Here is a 20,641-nt window from a genome sequence, read left to right as displayed (position 1 = left end):
TATGGAATATTTGAATATATATAGTACCAGTTTCCTCATCTGTGAAATGAGGATAATAATAAACAAGACAAAAGAAAGGGTTGCCATAGGATTAAATTAAAAAAGAAGTCTAAAAGTGGCCCTAAGGACAGGATTTGCTCACCCAGCATCTGGGATTATATGGTGTGGGGAGAAGCTGCTGTTCTAGGACTCTCCTCCTGCTGGCGGCTTCCCAACAGGCCTTCCTGTCCGATACCTTCTGAGTGTGGGCTCATTACTTGCCTTTGTCCCTTGGCCTTGTGGTGACTGTGTCGTCTGAGGTTTTGTTGCATCCTTGGGGCATCACTGGGACTGTGGTTTTCCCAGGGGGAGGAAGTCAATGCTGGAAGAATTGGCCTGACCATCATCATCGCTGGAATGCTTGGGGCCATGATCTCGGGCATCTGGCTGGACAGGTCCAAAACCTACAAGTAAGTGGTGTTTCCTCTCCAGCTGACCGTCGGGGACTCATGATTTGAAATGACATATTCATTCTCAGTAAGGCTCCACAAGCTTGGGCACAGCAGGTAGGAGGTCTTAAGTTCTTAACTTCTCTGAGTCTCCTTTTCCTCTTTTTTTTTTTTTTTAAATGAGGGAAACCATACCTGTCTCATGAGTGTCTTAGAAAACAGAGAGCTACACAGAGGCCTGGTGCCATACCCCCTCTACCCCCCCCAGGTGGCCTGTGCAAGGGTAGATGAGAGTGAAATGAAAATGAATGTGGAAAAATGCTAGCAGTTGGAAAGTTTGTGGAAACCTCAAAGTGTGGAGAAATGAGGTGATGCCTTGCTCTGTCCCCCAGCTCATCTTGGATCCCCATAGCACCCAGTGTTTATTCCAGTTTGCAGAGCCTTAACTTGCAATTGCTTCTATCTTATTAATCAATAAGGTGTGCTTTGGGTCTGAATGCTTAATGTGGTTCTGAGAGCCCAGAGCAGTCTTTCTGAGATTTTAGTGTATGCCTGGCTAATCCAGGATGCATATTAAATACATAGATAACTGGACACCCTCATGGATGCAACTTCTCTAGGGGGACCGCATTTGTCAAAAGCAACCTGGGTGCCTCTTTTCAGTAGGCAGCCTTGGCAAAAAGTACTCAGAAGTACTCCTTCCCTTGTTGCATCTTTCAGTGTTCTGCATGCCCTGGGTGCTCAATTAGTGCTACCTGGTGGGGCAGCTGCCAGGACTGTCCTGTGCTGGGGTTGGGTGGCATTCTGGGTTGTTTTGTCAAGGCCTCCAATGTTTCCAGTGTCCGGAGACAGTGGCAGAGCTGTTCTTTGCCACACAAGCCCGCTTCTGTGTGGCTCCAGCCAGACCAGGACCACTCTGGCCACCCTCGTCAAAGGCCAATTGAGGCCACGCCTGGAACAGCACAGAGAGTCCGGTCGACTTCATTACTGCTGGTGGGGCTTGGCCGCTGCCTTGCCTCTGCCGTCTGTTGATTACTTGCTTTGACCATAATAGACGAGCGCAGTGTGGACTGGTTGCCCCCGAACCGGTAAACGGCAGTGTCCCTTTCCCCCCGGGCTTCCTCCGTGGCAGGGGAAGGGAGGGATTGGAATGTCAGCTGCACTTGGGTGTGGGCAGCAGATGTTTCGGATGAATTGAAAAATACAGTGAAAGTTCTGGGAAGGATACTTCCTCAGCCCTCTTCACCAGAAATCATCAGTTCCTTGAATCACTGGAGGCCAAGATCTAGCGGTCAGCACTAGGCATCCCCTCCCAGTGCCACAGCCCAGGCCGAGACAGGACAAGCCCCGGGAGAGCTTGTGAGAGCTCTGTGACCTGGTCATTTCAGTGCAGTTCTCCTTGAGGCTCCCGGATTTGTCGGGTCTGGTTGGAGGCTGGGAGTTGGGTGGTCTGGTCCCTTGTCTCAAGCTGGGATTACAGATGCTTTTCCTACCTAAATGGTCAGTAGTTTTATATGAGGCAGTGGTTAAAGAAAGATAGTAAAAGAAAGTTCCTGTATCTTATGAGTTCGTGGGATCAGGGAGAAACTGGTGTCCAAGAAATCGCTTTCTCCAGAGTGGATGGGGCTAGAATGAGAAGAGCAGAGCGCAGGAGGGACCTCCTTTGTGCTTTATCCTCACAGCTGTTTGAGGCAAAGCATCCTGCAGAGTCGGGTGACTCTGATTCTGGCCTTGAACTTTTGCAAAGGTGCCACCACATAGTATGTTATCATTCCTGTACGCAGTGGTAGAAAGAACACACGTTTCAAATCCTAGCTCTGCATTTCACTCAACAGGTGACTTTGGACAACTAACTGAATGAGTCGAGTCTCAGATTCCTCATTTGTAAAATCAGGGATTATCATACATTTCTTGCAGGGCTTTGGCAAGGTTGAGTGAAATAACCAATGCATGTAAAGTGCTTTACAGAAGGTCTGGCCCCAGTGATGAAATTATTTGATGTAACTATCGTGTGTCATGTTTCTGGCTTCTGAGGAGACATGGAAAGACTTTCAGCTTTCCTTGTCTGCGCGGCAGGAGGGCAGAGGATGTCAGACCCCGTGTCCCGTGCCAGGTTGTGCAGGAGAAGAAGGCAGAGTCCTCGGTGGGCGACATGTGGGGAGACACAGGAGAGGGGCCCCAGCCGAGGGAGCCCGGAACAGAACGGGCACATTGCCATGGTCTTTCGGAGAGAACCCGTGCAGGGAACTATAATTGAGCAGATGGAGGTTTTGCTGGCCCTTAGGCTGGAGAATTCCTGCTGTCTAGAGCGAGCAGTTCCCATTCAGCAGGGCAAGCTGTGCTTGTGCAAGTGGCCACAGAGGGAGGTTGCAGATGATAGAGAACCCACAAGTCAGTTTACAGCTTCCAGCAGAGTCAAGGGGACTGTGATCAGAGCTGGTGTTTGTGCTATTTGTGTTTTGGTTGAGGACTAGGGAAGGCGAGGGCTGTGTCCCACCTGCCTGTGTCGCATCCTCCCTGGTCTGACCCTGTAGCACTGACCACGGTGCCATCAATTACTTGTGGATCATGGTTCTCTTCCCATCAGCTGCTTGGACTGAAAGTCCTGTGAGGGTGGATGTCCCAGTGCACAGGAGAGGGCTTGTCACCCTGCAGGGGCCTGATAGATACTTGTGGAATGAATGCATGCCTCGGGAATCCTGCTAAAGACCAGAGCGTGCCTCAGCTTTCTTGCCTCTGCTTGTAGGGAGACGACCCTGGTGGTCTACATCATGACTCTGGTGGGCATGGTGGTGTACACGTTTACCTTGCAGCTGGGACATCTATGGGTGGTGTTCATCACTGCTGGCACAATGGGGTAAGTTTCATCTCTAAGCTGTTAACTAGAAAACACCACTTCAGCCTGCTGATATGCTCGGAATATTATAGCTCTTTCTGCTGCCTTCTTACTGACCTCTGAGATATAGCAATAGTGTCCAGAGGTCTTGTTCACTTAGCACTTCAAAAGGCAGTTGGGGCTTCCAGGCCCACCCTTGCTGTTGGGAATGAAGTATGCCCTTCACAGACCTCTGAGAGGCACACAATTGTTGAGAGTCCTTTTCAGCTCTGTCTGGGACAACCTGGAGTCACTGAAAGTACTTAGGCTTGGAATCAGAACTCTGAGTCCCGGTTTTAGTTCTGCTGCTGATCGTCTGTTGGACCTTTACAAGCATGTCACTCAAACATGCTAAGCCTCAGTTTCCTCACTTGTAATCAAAGAGTAGCCTGCTTCTTGTTGGAAGGATTGAGAGATAGTAGATGTGAAGGCAGCAAGATGCGTTGCACAAGAAATTATATTGGAACATTCTAGGCCTGTTGTATGAGAAAGCGTAGGAAGCAGTAAGCCTTCCATGGAGGTCTCAATTCCATCTCCCAGTTATTTTTCTGTGGGCAGTATGTGTGTGTGTGTGTGTGTGTGTGAGAGTGTGTGTGTGTGTGTGTCTGTGTGAAAGGGTGGGAGAGAGAGAGAGAGAGAGAGAGAGAGAGAGAGAGAGAGAAACTGGCACATAGATAGATAGATACATAGTCTTTCTCTGGAAGGAAATAAGGGGAAGCTTGGGGTAGGAACCCACCCTTCCTGTCCTACGAGCTCTCCTTCACCTTGTCTTTGCTCTGCTCTTTAGTTTCTTCATGACCGGCTATCTTCCCCTGGGATTTGAGTTTGCTGTGGAACTGACATACCCAGAATCGGAAGGCATGTCTTCTGGTCTCCTCAACGTGTCTGCCCAGGTAGAGTAGCCCCAAAGCAGTGGTTCTTTGTCCCCTGCCTGGCCTGGCCGCTGCAGACACTGCATTATTGCCGTGAATAACCCCCCTCCCCTGCCCCGGGCTAGTGGGCTGGATCCTTGTTTCCAGTCTTTGTGCCTTTCCAGGTATTCGGGATCATCTTCACCATCTCCCAGGGCCAGATCATTGACCACTATGGAACCATGTTTGGGAATATCTTCCTGTGTGTTTTCCTTACCCTTGGAACGTGCCTCACTGGTGAGTTGGGGCCTGAGGACAAGGAGAGGCTGAGGCTGCTTATGGGCTTAGGCTGCAGGTAATTTGGTACCCCAGTGTACCCCAGTGTCTAAAATGATTGTACAGATTGGGAGTACCCATGCAGGGTACAGAGGGGAGGGCTTGTTTACTAATAAGCAAAGGCTTTGGAGCCAGAAGACCCTTGTCTGAATCCCAGAGTGTGACACCGTGGGCCAACCTCTGGGGGCCTGTTTTCTAATCTGTAAAATGGGATTGTTGTGAGGCTTAGATCTGTGTGCAAGCGCCCTGGCAAACGTAAGCAATCTATAAATGAAGGCTGTCCTCGTTGACTTTTGCCTGTTAGGGACATCACAGATCCCTGGGCTTTATCAAGTTTATCAGCTCCCTAGATCTGAAGTTGGTCTGGAATACATATCTATGACCCTTAGGAAAATAAGGGCTCCTTCTCTTGGATGAACTTGATCATTGATCTGTTTCATAACAGTCTCTGTTGCTCTTTCTTCTCAGCATTCATTAGGGCAGATCTCCGGAGGCAGAAAGCAAACAATGAAATGCCTGAGAATGTGAGTAGGAGGGAGCTAACTTGGCTGAGATCTGGGGCTCGGGCTCTGCTGAGGGTGTGGCAGCCGGGGTGAGGAGAGTGGGAGCTCTCAGAGTGGGCTGGTTGGGTGGTGACCAGCTCAGCGCTCACAAACATGGCACCCAGTTTTCTCAGGGGGTACATGGCTGTGGCACTGCTTTTCCCTGCTCTTCTCCTGCTTCCTTCCCACCTCCCGGACTCCCTGCTTTGGTTTCCAGGGTCACTGCTGTCAGTCCTAAGCAGTACCCACCGCTTGAAACATGAGCCAAGTCCTGAGGCCCTGGCTCTTGGACTTTCAACCTGGGGTCAAAGACAGGGGAGGTAAGGGTGAGCGCCTGTCCCAGTGGTGGTGGCCCAAGGCAGTGACTCTCCTGGCACGTGACAGCCCTGAGGCAGTGCCGCGAGGATGGAGGGGCTGAAGCCAACAGCTTGCCAGCGAGACACTAAGAGGACAAGTCAGGAAGCAGGAGAGACAGTGGTAGAAGGGCAGGGCCCAGAGTATGATCTAGAACAGAAAAGTGTTTCCCATATGCTTTAATCAGCTGGGAACCATTTTAACTGAATTATTTGCTATCAACCCTGAGTGAGGATGAAAGAAAATTCAAATCTCGGGAGTAAAAGTGGGCTATTTTGTTAGAGAAAAAAAATTTTATTCAGAGGTAATATGTATTCTTTGTAGAAAACCTGAAAAAAATATAGAAGTGTGTGAAATTTAAAAATCACCCTGTAATACCATCATCTAAAGGGTGAGATGCAATTTTTTTGCATTCACTTTTTTATGTCTATGTCTACATGTGTGTGTACATATAGAGAAATATATGCATGGATACGTCCATACATATGTATACACAGACACATATGTATTTTTCAAACAAAAAGGGAGTCCTATTGTATCTGCTTTTCTACAAATACTATCAGGTCCTTCGTCTTTTACAATATATGTTTCATGACTGCTGTTCCGCTATATGGATGAACCATGATTTCACATTTTTCCTGTCTGTAGACATTAAGGTTATTTCTAATTGTTGTTACAGCCAATGCTATGATTTGTGTCCTGAAAGCTGAATCTCTGTGCCTGTTCTTTCTTTTTTTTTTTTTTGAAGATTTATTTATTCATGCATACAAGAACTGGGGTACAGGCCGGAGGTGTGGGGGGTGAGAGGATTCACCAGAGACAGAGTGGGAAACAGAACAGGTGGATTGACTGAAGTACACTGCTGAGGGGGGCAGTGGGCGAGACAGGAGAGGTCCGCTGAGCCATGTGGGCAGCCCCCGGGCTGGGGATCGAACTTGTGCTGATATGGCTGCTGATAGCTTCATAGGTTGTGTCTTAACCCCTGTGGCACCAGGGAGGCCCTCTGTGCTTGTTCTTAAGCACAGAATTCCCATGAGAAATGGTTCAGTGTCTGTGCACATTTCTAAGACATTGATATGTACTGTTGCTGCACTGTTGTCTAGAAAGGTACTGCCCGTACTACCCATTTACACGGCTCCTTAGGAATAGCAGTGCATGCGTGCCAACCCTGAGTGCCTATCATTCTGAAGACTACCAATTTTCTATGGCAAAAAATGGTATCCAAAAAAGGTTAACTTAGCCCTGTGAGGATACGTGTTGGCAGATAGACAAGAATGGTAAATTCTTTACTACTTGTCCTCAGGTATCATACTCTGGAGCTGGCGGGCAGTAGCAGGTGGCTGGTAGAGTAGGGAACCTTGCACTGGAAATTCACTGGGGCACAGGGTAGCCGTGGAGTGGGAGTCCCTAGCCTGGTGGGAGGCGCGTGCCGTCACCGCTGTGGACATGGGCTGTCACTGTGCCACATGCATGGGAACATCGTGTCTTGGAACACGTTGGTGAAAATATAGTGAGCCTGGGAAAAGTACCTCTTGTGCAAAAGGATAGAGATGTTTCAACTTGGAATGTGATGTACTGTGTCATATGGCATGAAATTTTCTGTGTTTACAGCTGTTTATGTTGGTAGATATAGGCAAATTAGAAGTAAAGGCGACCTATAACCTATAACCTATATCATGCTAGGTTAACTCGAGTGAACTTAGTAACATTTTAATCCATTTTGCATTTCTCTCTGGGGTGTCTATGCACATTGGGTTTTTGCTTAATGCAATCCGACAGCCTTTCCGTTCCATCCCATTCTACAACCTTATGGCTTATGTATGTATTTTTCCATCTCCTCGTTTAGTTTGAGGTTGTTTCAATATTTCACTCTTCCTGCATCCAGGTCTTTATGCACATGGACCAGGTTTATGGATCACGGTAGGAGTTAGCATGAGGGATAATAGAAGTAATAGTAATCTAGTCCAGGGATTGTGCTGAATAACTCACTCTGCATCTCTGGAGCTCACCTGCATCTGGGGTGACTGCTGTTATGGGGAGGATGGGGTCATAATGGGCTGACACCAGGGAAGCCACAAAGCATCCCTGGGTGGCAGTGACTGTGATTCCCTGGAACACGCATTGTCAGAGCCAGGTGAAGACAGGACACATGCAGCAGATCTGGCCAGAGCTGCTCATTCTCATCATGGCAGTGCATAGTTTCAGTAAAAAGAGCCAGAATGGGAATGGACGTAATGACTGACCTTGACTGTAAAAATCTTGGCTTGTACTTTCACATTCCTTCCAGTTGGTAGTTCTTGGCCTCAGAAGGGGGCTGTGCATCCATGCCCACTAACCTGTGTTTCTGATTTCAAGGTGATGGTTTTGGAGGAGGCAGGTGTGTGCACATGTGCTTGTGTGTCTGGGAGAGAAGAGAGACTGATGATTGACTTAAGTAGGCTGCTCATTGTCTGGACAAAGTCTTCTCATGGTTGAGGCTGGCTTGGTGCCAAAATGTTAGCAAGCTTAAGGATGGGAAGGTTGGATTTCTGCAGCTGTTGCCATTGCAATGGACTGACCTTGAGATACTCCCTGGGGAAGAAAGCGCCATTTGTCTGGTTGACTCCAGGCTGTAGCTTGGCCCTGCACACGGTCCTCCAGCCCTCACAGAGTAGGCTGTGCCGTGCTTTGCCTGTGCAGGCCTCCTTGCTAACGAGATGAACTAGATGAAGCAAAGTGCTCCTTAAAATAGCAGACACGCCCAAGGTGGCATCATCACCTCGGGGCCCCACAGGCAATTTTCATTCCAAACCCATCTCACAAGTATGGCCCAGAGGACTCTTCCCTGTTAACTAAGCCTGTGCCATCCATGCTCCCCAAGAATGAAAATGACCAAAAATCGTGGGTGGGGCTGTGTCATGTAGCCTTTGAGTTTGCAGATGCAATTATGCATCTCACCTTCGTAAAATCTTTGTTACCTCCGCCCCATCTACTTTATAATAATATTCTTCATTCTGAGGGCTGCCTCCAAATGTGGGTAGTTGGAAATTCTGAGCAGCAGCACACTTGGCACTTTGGCAGCTGCACTGGTCAGTCCGGGGGAGTTTCAGGCTGTCTGATTGGGGAAGGAGAGTGGGGTTTGCCTCTGTTTGGGTCCTGAAAATGAAACAGTGGTACTGTGGGACTCAGTGACGGTTGTAGTGGCTGTGGCACCAGAGGGGTCTGCTGTTTTTTGTTCTTTGGTATTCGTGTGTGTGTGTGTGTGTGTGTGTGTGTGTGTGTAGGGTGGGGGGGGAGGGAGTGGGGCAGTGGTGGCTATTCTCCTTCATACCTTTGTTCTGGGGATGCCCCGTGGCCCCTGGCTCTTGCCTCCCTGCTGATCATGCAGTTACTGACAGGCAGCTGCCCCTGCCTGGACAGAATCCTGTGCCTCTTCACCTAATGGCGCCTGCTTATTTTGCCTTGTAGAAGCTCCAGGAGGAAGAGGAGGAAGAGGAGGTAATTAGCAACAACAGCAAGGTGCCCACTATTGTTTCTGAGGAGCATGTCTGAGGGAAGAAGCTGGTGGCCACTCAGGAACAGCATGCCCACCTCCTCAGGCAGCACCACTAGCACTGCCAGCCAAAGCTCTTCACCGGAGCAGCTTTTGGAGGGAACCAGCTGGGATATCTGGGGCCTGGAAGGCAGCGCCCATGCCTCCTAGAACCCGCTGCGGAGCCTGCATGGCTGTTTTGGGGAAACGGCACCTCTCACCAAATCTGGGCCTGTTCCCGCCTCCCCTTCTAGGTTCCTGGAACTGGTGTTGGGAGAGGCGGGTGGAGGGGCGTGGAGCCCCTCCTGTTTGGTGCCTTCCTTCCCTCTGCTCCTCGGCCCCTCATGGAGAAACCTGCAACATTATCAAGGAAAGAACGCTTTTTCAGGATCTTAACTTCTTCTAGTGCCTTCGGATCCTTAGATGCCCCTATTCTAAGGAGCAGCAGCTGCTCTGGGGAGGGTCACTCTCGTCAGACTCACCACTCAACTTCTGGTGAAGAGAAAGCGACATCTGAACAAGCTCCATCAGAACAAACCTGTGGGGACCCTGGGCCTCGATTCTCCTGGCCCGATGTTGGGGTCTGTTCCCAAACCCTCTTTCCTAAGAGCTGACCAAACCAAACACCAATAAACTTGACAAAATCTTTGTTGTGGCCGTGAAGGAGAAACTGATTCTGGAGCGTCAGCCACCTAGGCGTGCGAGGGGCTGGGGACCCCCTTCTGAGTGAAGGCCTATATTTGGGGACTGGGGTAGCTTGATTGGAAACAGGAAGGTTCTTCTCTACAAAAGGAGACTTGCCCAGGCACTTCTGTGTGTGCCATAGTCCCCCGTGGCACCTTCCTCCGGGCAGTCCTCCAGGATCTCAGTCATTGGTCTCAGTGCCTCTGGATGGAGGGGAATCCCAGCCAACTCCTGTAATCTTTCCTGAAAATTAATGTTGTTTCATTCCACCCTGGCACATCCAAAGCTGCTTCTGAGAGATGAGAGGGAAATGGGCAGAAGGAAGGGTGACCTCTGGATTAGAAATTACTTGAATTAAGAGCCTCCCACCCCTGGTGGAGACAGTGTTTGCACTGGATCCTCCTGCCTTCTAGTGATTATCTGCCAGATGTCCCTTTCACCACCTGAAGCTGACCTCCCCCTGCCTAGCCTGCTGCCTGGCTCTCCTTGGAGGCGTTTGTAGTGTCTCCTCAGAAGAAGACATTTGGGTGACTTGTGTTGAGCGGCTGTGACCACCGCTCTGGTCTTGGCACATCAGAGCAGCTGGCGCTGGCAACAATGTTGGGGTGCTGGGTCATGGCCCCTGAGGGGAGCGTGGTGGGGTGTGTGTCTGTGTGTAATACCAGTTCACACTTCTGGAGAGGGGAGTGTAAGGGTGGAAGAGAAGTGGAGAGAGAATCGGCCTCACTTCTTAATAAGGAGAAAGGTGTTCACTCTTATCCCCTTCAAATATATTACCGTTCACTGAATCCATTGCTGTATTTTAAAAACATAATTTGTGTTTTCTATTTGTGATACCAGATGTTTTAAAGCAATAAGAGAGTCTCCATGTGGTTGGCCTGGTCTTGGGTGGGGCAGGGATGGTTTTTGGTAGGCCCTGAGGCTGACGTCTGGGAAGAGGACTGGGTGTTTCTCCGGCCTCCTGTTGACATGTTACCACCCTAGTGGGTGATGATTAAAGACAAGGCTGTACATTTGCTGTTGGTCTATGTGGCAACTCAGGGCCAACACTTGACCCTGACCATTTTTGGACTGTGTACACATGAACAGTCCATCCGTGTGACTACGGGTGACTGCAGCCACTGTTTTATCTGGCTCTGTCCCCAAGGGTGGCTCAAGTTTGTTCTGCCAGTGTTCTAGCACACACCCGTTGCACTGGCAGTGTCCACAGGCTTGGCATCTTCAATTCTGTTACCGTTTTTCTTCTGTTGTACTTACGGTTGACCCTTGAACAAGAAAGATTTGAATGGTGTGGGTCCACTTATAAACGGATTTATTTTCAATACAGCTGGCCCTCAGTATCCCAAGGCTCTGCATTTACCCAATCAACTGACAACCGCAATTGTCTGGATCCTCACATGCAGGATCAACTATAAAGGACTTGAGTATCTGCAAATCTGGGTGCTGGCTGGGGGTTCAGACCAATCCTCCATGGATGTAAGTGACGACTAGAGTTAAGTTTGGGGGACCCAAAATGTGTACATGAATTTTTGACAGTGCTGGGTTTGGTGTCGCTAACTCTATGTTATTCAAGGATCAGTTGTTTGGTGATTCTCCCTTCTCAGCTGTGTTCACCTTATGTCTGTTACTTGGATATGCTGCTGCTATCAGTTTTCTGTACATTTCCTTGCTAGAGTAGGGTGCCTTTCTGGCACTGCATCTGACAGCAATTCTTGGCTGGAGAGAGAGAGAGCGCATTTTTTTTTTTTTAAGATTTATTTATTTATTTATACAAGCACTGGGTACAGTCAGAAGTGCGGGAGGGTGAGAGAATTCACCAGAGCCAGAACGGGGAACAGAACAGGCAGACTGACGAAGTACACTGCTGAGGGGAGCAGAGGGCACGGCAGGAGAGGTCTGCGCGCCATGTGGGACACTCGCCGCCGGCAGCTGGGGATCAAACCGGTACTGCAGAGGCTACGGGCAGCTTCACAGCCCAGTGCTCAACCGCTGTGCCACCCGGGAGGCCCGAGAGATAGCATTTCCATTCTACTTTAAATCAACTGGGAAGGTGGCCAAGCCTGGGCTGTTAAATCCAGTATTCATACTTTGATTCTTCTTCTGAAATCACATTTCTATGATGCCTGCTTGAAGGGTGCAGAACATCTTTCCTAAGAGGTCTACACACAAATATTAACTCATTACTTAACAAATAGTTGGTGGGTAAGGGAGAGATAGTTCATACTGCCAAGCTATCTTTCTAGATTGTGGGGCTGGGACATCTAGAATTGCGCAACGGCTTTTGGCACCATACAGTTGAGTCCTAAAGCCCCTAATGCTCTTAACTTCAATTTGTGGGTCAATGTTTGATTAAACTAAAGGTTTTATTCCTTTCAACCTGAAAGCCTTACGTGATAAAGAATTCCCAATGCAGTAAAGCCTTTTATCTGCCTCACAAGTTCCCTGCCTCCTTTTCTGACCTTTCGCTTCCTAACATACTCATACTTTAGTCACACTGGTCTTACTCCTTGAACAAGACCTGTTTCCACCTTCCAGATGGTGCTGTTCCTTCTGCCCTAAATGCCTCCTATCTGAAGACATCAGATGGCTGGGCATACCATTCTTTGCCCAAAACCTATCTCAGAGAGGCCTTTGTGATGATCTAAGTTATGCACACGCCCCTCCCCCCTCTGGATCTTACAACACCTGTTTTCTGATCTGAGGGCTTCTTTTTCCCCTATTGGCTTGTAGGTTGTTTCCTTGAATACAAGGTTAGAGAGCAGGGCCTTTGCCTGCGTCATCGTTTCTCTTACTTACGTGTCTGGCATGGTGTAAGAGCCCAATCAGTTTTTGTTGAAATAATGGACTCTGGTATCTACACGCCCTGTGTGAAGGCTGGACCAGCATGAGCCCTCGGGCTTGTGTCTGGAGGGCAACTGTCCATCTAGTGAATGCACTGGGGTTTAGGTTTCTTCCTCTCATGGCCAAGCAGCTGTTTCTTTGATGCTGCCTGATTTTGTTTCCTGCCAGTTTTTTTTCCTCAAGAATCTGTTTCTTTCTTGGGAAGAAAACAAGGCTTTTGACTTTTCAGTGGTGAACTGAGGAGTCTTGAAGATGGGGAAGGAGAGGAAGAAGTTTGGCTTCACGAGAAATGAGCTAGCAACAGGAGCTGGAGTACCACATGTACCTGGGTCAAGAGAGGCCCTACTTACTGACGGCCCTGGCCAGTTTGAAGGCTGCGACATGCCCACGCCAGAGCTTGGCAGAGGCAGGTGTGCTCTCGGCTTAGCGGAGGTCAAAGAATAAGGATGGACCAGAGTAGAGGTTTTCCCCTTTATTGCAAAATTCACTATGCAAATACAGAAGTGTAAAAAGAGTCCAGACTTCCATCCCGGACCCATCTGTACACAGAAGGGGACCAGCCATGGCCACTCTCAGGGGGCCCTTGCTGGAAGAACTGCCTGGTCTTGGATGGCTCAGCTCCAGGTCCAGAAGCAGCAAGCTGGCCTGGATGGACCAGCCCTGGAAGCAGCCCTTGGTGGCAGCTGCCCTCGGTGAGGCAACTTCATAGTTCTGGGCTTCCCACCACACATGTCAAAGCAAGATGAAAATAAAAGGAAGACAGTGAAGACCAGAAACGGGGCCTTAGAAGAGGCTGCAGGTGGGGGAGCAGCACAGAGTGGTGATGTTGGTCTGGAGAGGTGTTCAGAGAGCGGGGTGCCTGGGTTAACTCAGAAAGTTTCACCGGAGCTCCCCGTTCAGTGGCACATGGGGAGTTCCTCCACAAGACAGAGACGTTTAGATATATTTAAAACAAAAAACAAAACAAAACAAAACCTAGGTTTATTTGTAGAAAAGGAGAGAAGAGTCAAGGACACTTGCGTAGTGTCCTAGGCATTTGGAGCTGCATTTGGAGGGGGCAGCCATGTGTTTTTATCATCCTCTTTCAGTGGGGAGGGGCTCATGTCTGTGCAGTAGTTCACTTTTGTTTAACTAGGCAGAATCTGAAAGGACGATTCTCTAATGGTCCTCAACCTCTGTATGGTTTACAGCAGTTTGATACCTGCTGTCAGTTGGTGCTTTAAGGAGTTTATCAGTTGGTGCTTAGGTGGATGGCTTTGGGATTTCAGAAGCTTGTTATCAGTTGGCAATTAAGGCATTTCTTTACTTGGTTCTACTCGGTGGATTTCAAAGGACAAAGACTTTCAATTTCCATATCCCTTTTCCCCATCTGTGCTCCCGACTTCACACTTGAGGAATTTGTGTATTTGGTTTGGCCAGGTAGAACGGAAAGGACCTGAGATTTTTACAAAGGTCCTTAATTTCCACCTTCCTCTCCCAATCTGTGGTCTGGATCTTTTTATACCTGGTTTACCAACTATAGTCATCGCTTTTATCCCCACCTCCAACTTTTGGCCAGTTTCTGCTCTGTGCTGCCTCCTTTCCCAGTTTTCTACTCTTGGCCTCCATCAGGGGGTTTCTGAGGTGCTGGCAATATCCTGATCTGGATAGAGGTGCACAGTTTCCATTTTAAGATGATTCTTTATATTGTACAGACGTATTACATGCTTTTCTGTATGCAAGTATCCTAAAAAATTTTTTAATGTAAAAAAACCCAAAATGTTAAAGGCTCGAAGGGAATAAAGGGGCTGATGATGGGACAGAAAAGAAGACATTTAAGAGGAGAGAGGATGAGAGAAGAGGACAGCGAGGGTGGAGATGAAGTCTTGGAGGTGGTAATGCTGATCTCAGTTCCTCTTCTTTGGTCTGGATACTGGGTCCTCCTCGAGGTATCTGAGCCCAGCTAGCATAGCCAGGATCGAGAGACCTTGAATAGAGACAAAAGATTAGCGGCTGGCATGAACACAGTACTCTCTCCCACATGCCTGCTCTCCCGTGCTGGCTGGAGGGTTGGGCATTTCATGCGGGAGGTCCAGGTGGTTAGATGCTTACTTGCCACAAACATGGGTGTCAGGACACTAATCGTGAGAGCCGCCGTCCTATATATGAACACCTCAGAAAGGAAATGTCCCAGGGCGATGAGGAAGGTCCAGAGTGTAATGTGGTAGAGCCTAGAAGGGAGCAGACAGAAATAAGAACTGAAGGCACTATTTGTTCAGTGCTGAGGAAAAGTGGTGGCTAAATGTGATATATACAATAAAACTCCAGGAAGGGACTTTGACTAAAGAAAAAGGAGGCTTGGTCTTGAGAAAGAGCTGGTTATTTGATCACACTCACTTATTCCCTGCTAGGGCAAAAATGAAAGTTTCAACTGCTAACTTGAGCCGAGAATGGCACAGGCATCCCAGGTGGCTCTCCAAGTCTTAGCAAGGTAGTGGAATAAGCTAGAGCAGCTCAGAGTCTTGATGATGGCAACTTTAGGCAGTGTAGGCTGCAAATTCTACCTATTTTGGCTTGGTCCTACAATCCCAGTCTGCCGTGCAGGGGGGTCGTGGACCACGCTCACAGGGTGGCTGCCACAAGTGACGGGTCTGAACAGGGATGGAGCAGCAAGCGCTTCTCTGTGGCTTTCAAATTTCTTGCAATATGGGCTGACTCTTGTGTTTTAGCCTAGAAAAACATCACACAGGGTCCTCATGGAAAGAGAAAGTCCTCTGTTTTGACAATGAGGCAGAGGGAAAAAAAACAAGTTACAGGATGACAGGTCACTTGGATTGCTGATATCTTTGTGCATTTTTTTTACTATGAATTTTTTTTAAATTATGCAATGTTTCACACATACACAAAATTATAAATAGAAGACTATCATTAACCTCTCTGAAACTAATACCCTGCTTCATCAGATCTGAACATTTTCACATTTTGTTTATTTATTTATTTATTTATTTATTTATTTATTTATTTATTTATTTTTTATAGAGGCATGTTTTATTTATTTGTTTTGTTTATACATGCACTGGGTACAGTCAGAAGCGCGGGAGGGTGAGAGAATTCACCAGAGCCAGAGCGGGGAGCAGAGCAGGCAGAAGGACCGAAGGACACTGCTGAGGGGAGCAGCTGGCGGCAGGAGAGGTCTGCGCGCCATGTGGGACCCTCCTCAGTTGGCCGGGGAGCAGCCGGGGATAGAACCGGCGCCGCAAAGGCCGCGGGCAGCTTCGCAACCCTGCGCTCAACCGCTGCGCCACCAGGGAGGCCCCATTTTCACATTTTGGCTACCGATATTTTTATTCTAAGAAAGAAAACGTTTACAGATGTCAGTGAAAGCATCCTGGATAGCCTTATCCCATGCCATTCCCATTCTCCTGCTTCCCCCTCTCCAGAAGGAATCGTTACCTTAAATCTGATTTTCCTCATTCCTGTACATGTTTTTATGCACTTAATACATACGTAGAGGAGTGGATTCTGAGCGTCCAGCTGGGAAGGGACTAGAATCAGATGCACATTCTAAGTGCATGGACCAAAGTCCCGGGCTACAAAAAGGCTGGAAACAGCAGTCAGCGTGGGTCACTGTGGTGTGTCAGGAGGAGGGGAAGTCAATGGGCAGCACAGGTGGAGACAAGTCTGAGCTGTTCACTCCAGAAGCACAGCAAGCAAGACATGCCATACCTCTGATACCCAGCGGCAATTCTCCATCATGGGCAAGGTCTATACAATGATGATTCAATCCCTCCTCCCTCAGTCCTCCTGAGGGAGAACAGACACACTGCTCTCTTTTGACAGATGAAGAACAGATATATAATAAACTTGTTGCTACGAAGCTAGTTACCCAATGAACTGAGACCGGAGCCCCTTTTCTTGTTTTCATTCTCGGCCCCAGGCTGTTTTCATTAAACCACACTGCTTCCAAAAATACTTGTCAATCTAGAACAAGTAACTTAAAACTGTAAAAAAAAACCAAAACCTTTAAAAAAATAATGAAAAGTTGGAGAGGGGCTGCAGGGAAGGTAGCCCTGCTTCAAATCCCATTTTCCCACTTGAGTAAGTTTAAATTAATTGGGTCTTTAATATGTAGATCTAAAAATCAGGAATGAAAGTCACCATCCCCCAGGGCTGCTAAGAGACTTAATCAAGGTCATATAGATGAAGGCTTCTGGCATAAGAGAGGCTCGATAAATATCACAACCTCCTCTTTTCCCCAAATACTGAAAACTTGGATAAGATGGAGAAATATTTTAGAGTGAAGCTGGCATTTTGGTGGCCTCATCCACGGACTTAAGCTAATGCTGCACCTCTTGAACAGATTGTGGTGATGACTATCGTTAGAAAGAGGGCGCCCCCCAGTGGCAAGAATCAGTTACTCAGTTACAACACCATCTACACTAGAGACTGCTGGCGTACCCTGGAGAGGCAGACCACAGTGCAGCCCCGGGTTCTCTTCCACCCTCACCTAAGGACTCTGTATAAGCATATGGCAGTTTACTTGTGGGTTCCTTTTTTTCCATTGATTGTAATTTTTGTTCATTCCTGTTTCTGAAGGAGGAATGTGAGGATAAGGTAAGTGTGGGTGGTTGCTCTAAAAAGAGCACACTATTTCTTGAGTAGGAGAAAGGGTGATGCTTTAGTAAAGATGGAGGCATCTGGACAATGTCACTGCCAACCAGCTATCCAGTTTCAAAGGATTTTGACACTTTAAAGGTCAGGACTATCATGTTTTTTAGGCCTGGAAGAAATGGAACCTATTAACCTGTAATCATCTATAGTCTAGGCTGATATATCAAAATTAACAGGTGTCTAAGGAGAGGACAACAGCAGGTATGCCTAACACCCGATTTCCAACAAAAGGAGGCTAAAGCTCTCCCTTGACGTACGGCTTGTTGTGGATGTACATGGCACAGAGGCAGCGAACCACTGATGAGAGCAGCGTCCAGATCCCGAAGGTCCGAGCGTGGAGGTCATTCACTGTGAGCAGAAAAGAGCATGCGTGTTTGTAAGGAAAATGGAATTCCTCAGGCTCTTTGCCGCCTTCTGCCTCTGGGGCTGGCACCGGCAGCCTTCCTTTCCTCCCAGGTTTCATTGCCTACATGTGATATCATGTTGGTGCAAAAAGCACTTGAGAACGTGACCAGGGGGCCTGCAGACACCAGGGGTTGAGAAGTGTGAGCAGAGGGCATGTGCACCTATGATTATGGACACCTTGGGTGAGAGGCTGGGAAGCCTGGGGTGCATTTACCTAAAAGTAGGGAGAGATTATTACGAGATTGAGAGAGAGAGAGAGAGAGACCAAGAGAACACTAGAGAGAAGTAAGAGGGAGAGCACACTAGTGCTTGTGGAAATTGGAGAGAGGTATGGGGGGGTTCACTTGCTGCCTGCCTGCCTGCCTCCCTACCTGCCAGTTTGCCTGCATACCTGGTTCCCTGCTTCAGCATTAAAGGCCTGTCATATCTACTGAGGGCCCAAGATTCCTTTATATGTCTTCCCGAATCAATTCCTTTAGTTATCTGCCTGGCCTGGGATGGTGGCACTACAGTGTTGACAAGGCCAGGGCTGGGGTTCCCTTCAAGCCGCCCCTACCTCCCTGGTGGTTCATGAGAGGCAGGACTGAGTTGAACTCCCTTAGGCTGGGCAGAGTGGAAGTTCTGGTACTGCATCTGGGAACTAGAAGGAATGGAAGGAATTCCTGAATGAGAACGGCTCAGCTGCTCTTCAAATATCTATAGTTTGATGGGGGAGTTCCAAGATTTGAAATCCAACAAAGAGCCCACTTAGGCGGTACTACAAGTAGTAGTTTACACCTTTGCCTCTGGAAGCCACTCTGGTTCTGGGGAAGCCCATGAGCCTGGATCAGGACAGATTTGGGAGGATGTTGGGGAATCTTGCAGAGGGATCTGTCACAACCAGATGCCTAGGAGGTCAGTAGACTTTCAAGGTTGAGGCAGGAGAGAACTCAAATTCTGGGAGACCTGAGTGCTTGAGTCTTGCCCTGAATCCAGGTCTGTAGTGAACAAAGCTGGAAACAGGCTGGTTTCCTGTGCACATGGTAGTGGAACAAAGCACTGGTATTTGGTATTTACCAGGACCACTCTGCTTGTGGTTACTTCGTTCTCACACTGCTGTATTAACTATGTTGCCTGAGCGCCTGGATCATATTTTGTCATGGCTGTGGTCCTTACCTTGGCATCTATTAAAATCAATTGAAGAAGTTTAATACAATTCCCAAGATCTGGGTACCAGACCAATGAAATCAGGCTCTTTGGAGGTTATTTTCTAAAAACTTCTTCTCTAGGTGATTTTAATGTATAGTCATTGATCAAGGCAACCAGTGGCTGGAACTGAGAAAACAGTGAGAGCAGAGATGCTGGTCTATTAAGCACGAGAAATTTCAGGAGACAATACAGACAGGCTTTCACCTATTTTAATATTTTCTTGGACTTTAAGGATTTTCCAGCTCATGGAAACCAATCACTGATACCTGAATATCTTTCCAAGGCAGTGAGAAGAAATTCCATATGTCAAACTGATATCTAGCTGGGTTTCACTCTTTACAAACCAATTTGATAGTGCTTCTGATGAAAAACCTGAGGCAATTTCTCAGGTCAGTGAGATATGAAAGTGGACTATTTCACCTACCCTAACCAGAACAGGTACAACAGTACAGGATGCTCCGATGCTCCAGGGCACCCCAGATCCTGTGGGAGGAGCCTGGCTCTAGTTCTGAGCTAGAGACTGACTAAGAGACACGCACAGACAGACACACATACAGTTCTTCTGACAACTCAATGCCCTTCACCAAGTCTTATGACCCCTGGGGGTCTTGGTCTCAACTTTAAATTCAAAAGGGCCACAGCAGGTAACCTCTAAAAACCTGTGAATCTATAGAGGGTTCCTGAACCCTCTGAGGGCAGCATTTGAAGGTGAAAAAGTAGAACGACCTGCCAGTTTTCCCAGGTTCTTTACTCTGCTTATTTGAACTTTGCTCAAAATGAGTCTTAGCCTACTTAGTTATATTTTATACACATATATTGCAGAAAAATGAGCTAGGTCAGAGCCTGAATCTGGGTCAGCTATAAATGTGACAGAATTGTCGGTGGCTGTGAAATGGTGCTGCAGCTCAGTGGAGCTGTGCATCAAGGCAGGGAGGCACAGGCTGGGACGTGAACACTATCAGCAGAGAGGCTCGGGGAAGTTGGGAAAAGACTCTGGGCCTTCTGAAATTTCATTTTGAGAGCTAACTTGGAGGAAATTTTGGATAATTTTCAGGAACTCTGTCATGGTTTGAGAAGACCTTGGGTTAGTAACTTTCCATTGGCAACATGGACTATAAACCATGAGTGCCATGGCCTGATTTCTGAAGAGGGTGGAGATAATCGGAAAGCTTCTTTCTGGCTTTCTAGTAGAGCACCACAGAATCACCAAGTCATTCTATTTCTTACTTGACCTGGTAATGCCTCTTCTATAGTCTAACTGCCTATGGCAGTGTAAGATGAATGAGGTATTCAGAGGAACTTGGTGGGGAGAAAGGGGCCAGTGTTATCCATGAAGTCTGTTACTCCAGGGGCTGCCAAAAGGTAGATGGGGCAGTAGTAGAATCACCTAGAAAGTTCAAAAAAATGTCCCGGCCCAATCCTGAAGTGAAGTTTCAATAAATTGGCTTGGAAAGGGAGATGGCACTGTTTTTTGATTGCTGAAGATTTGTAGGTTATTCTGATGTACAGCTGGGTCTGGAAACCACAACTCAGGCCACTCCCACCAAGGATGCAGTTACTAGGTTTCTTACCAAGGTCCGGCTTGCCAGTGTAGAGTTTTTTATAGAGGAAGGTGTGGTCTTGGAAGCACTGCAGCGAGGCCCCCATGGCCACGATGGACGTCATAAACAGCCAGCTTCGTAACGCATTCTGGAAACAGCCCATGGCTTCCCTTAAACTGGGAAGGATTTTGCCTTGGAAAGGAAAACAAAGGACATGAGACAACAGACTAGTCTGTGTCAGCCATAAACTTTCACCTCTATGCTTGATCTGTACCCTACTCATGAGAGAGGTACTAAGTGTCTTTTGTCAATCATATCATCAATTCCTGTCCAAGTTCCCTATGTTCCTCTACCCCTGGTTATTGCAACACTTCTCTGAATTCACAGGGTTGGCATACCGAGTGTTTGCTCTACCTAAAGTGATCTGACCTTTAC

General features: G+C 47.9%; 2 protein-coding genes across 2 annotated transcripts in view; one reads left to right on the top strand and one right to left on the bottom strand.

Moving 5' to 3' along the window:
• Positions 1-8,917, top strand: part of FLVCR2 (FLVCR choline and putative heme transporter 2) — a gene marked incomplete at both ends in the record, with an annotated part of 49,092 nt that extends 40,175 nt beyond the window's left edge. Inside the window, 6 exons of the mRNA XM_084240308.1 lie at positions 346-449; positions 3,175-3,285; positions 4,091-4,196; positions 4,340-4,451; positions 4,959-5,014; positions 8,834-8,917. Of these exons, the coding sequence (XP_084096434.1) occupies positions 346-449; positions 3,175-3,285; positions 4,091-4,196; positions 4,340-4,451; positions 4,959-5,014; positions 8,834-8,917 (573 nt within the window). The remainder of the gene's footprint in view (positions 1-345; positions 450-3,174; positions 3,286-4,090; positions 4,197-4,339; positions 4,452-4,958; positions 5,015-8,833) is intronic.
• Positions 8,918-14,308: 5,391 nt separating this feature from the next.
• Positions 14,309-20,369, bottom strand: ERG28 (ergosterol biosynthesis 28 homolog; the record flags this gene model as incomplete). The annotated part of the gene is made up of 4 exons (XM_084240066.1): positions 14,309-14,388; positions 14,514-14,632; positions 17,330-17,420; positions 20,237-20,369. The coding sequence occupies 4 exons, from the start codon at positions 20,367-20,369 to the stop codon at positions 14,309-14,311; spliced, it is 423 nt and encodes a 140-aa protein (XP_084096192.1).
• Positions 20,370-20,641: the final 272 nt, after the last annotated feature.

Source organism: Talpa europaea (assembly GCF_964194135.1).
Source record: "Talpa europaea genome assembly, chromosome: 8".
In the NCBI taxonomy this organism is placed as follows: domain Eukaryota; kingdom Metazoa; phylum Chordata; class Mammalia; order Eulipotyphla; family Talpidae; genus Talpa; species Talpa europaea.
Note: the sequence above shows the minus strand (reverse complement) of the source record. Positions and strands in the feature narration are given on the sequence as shown.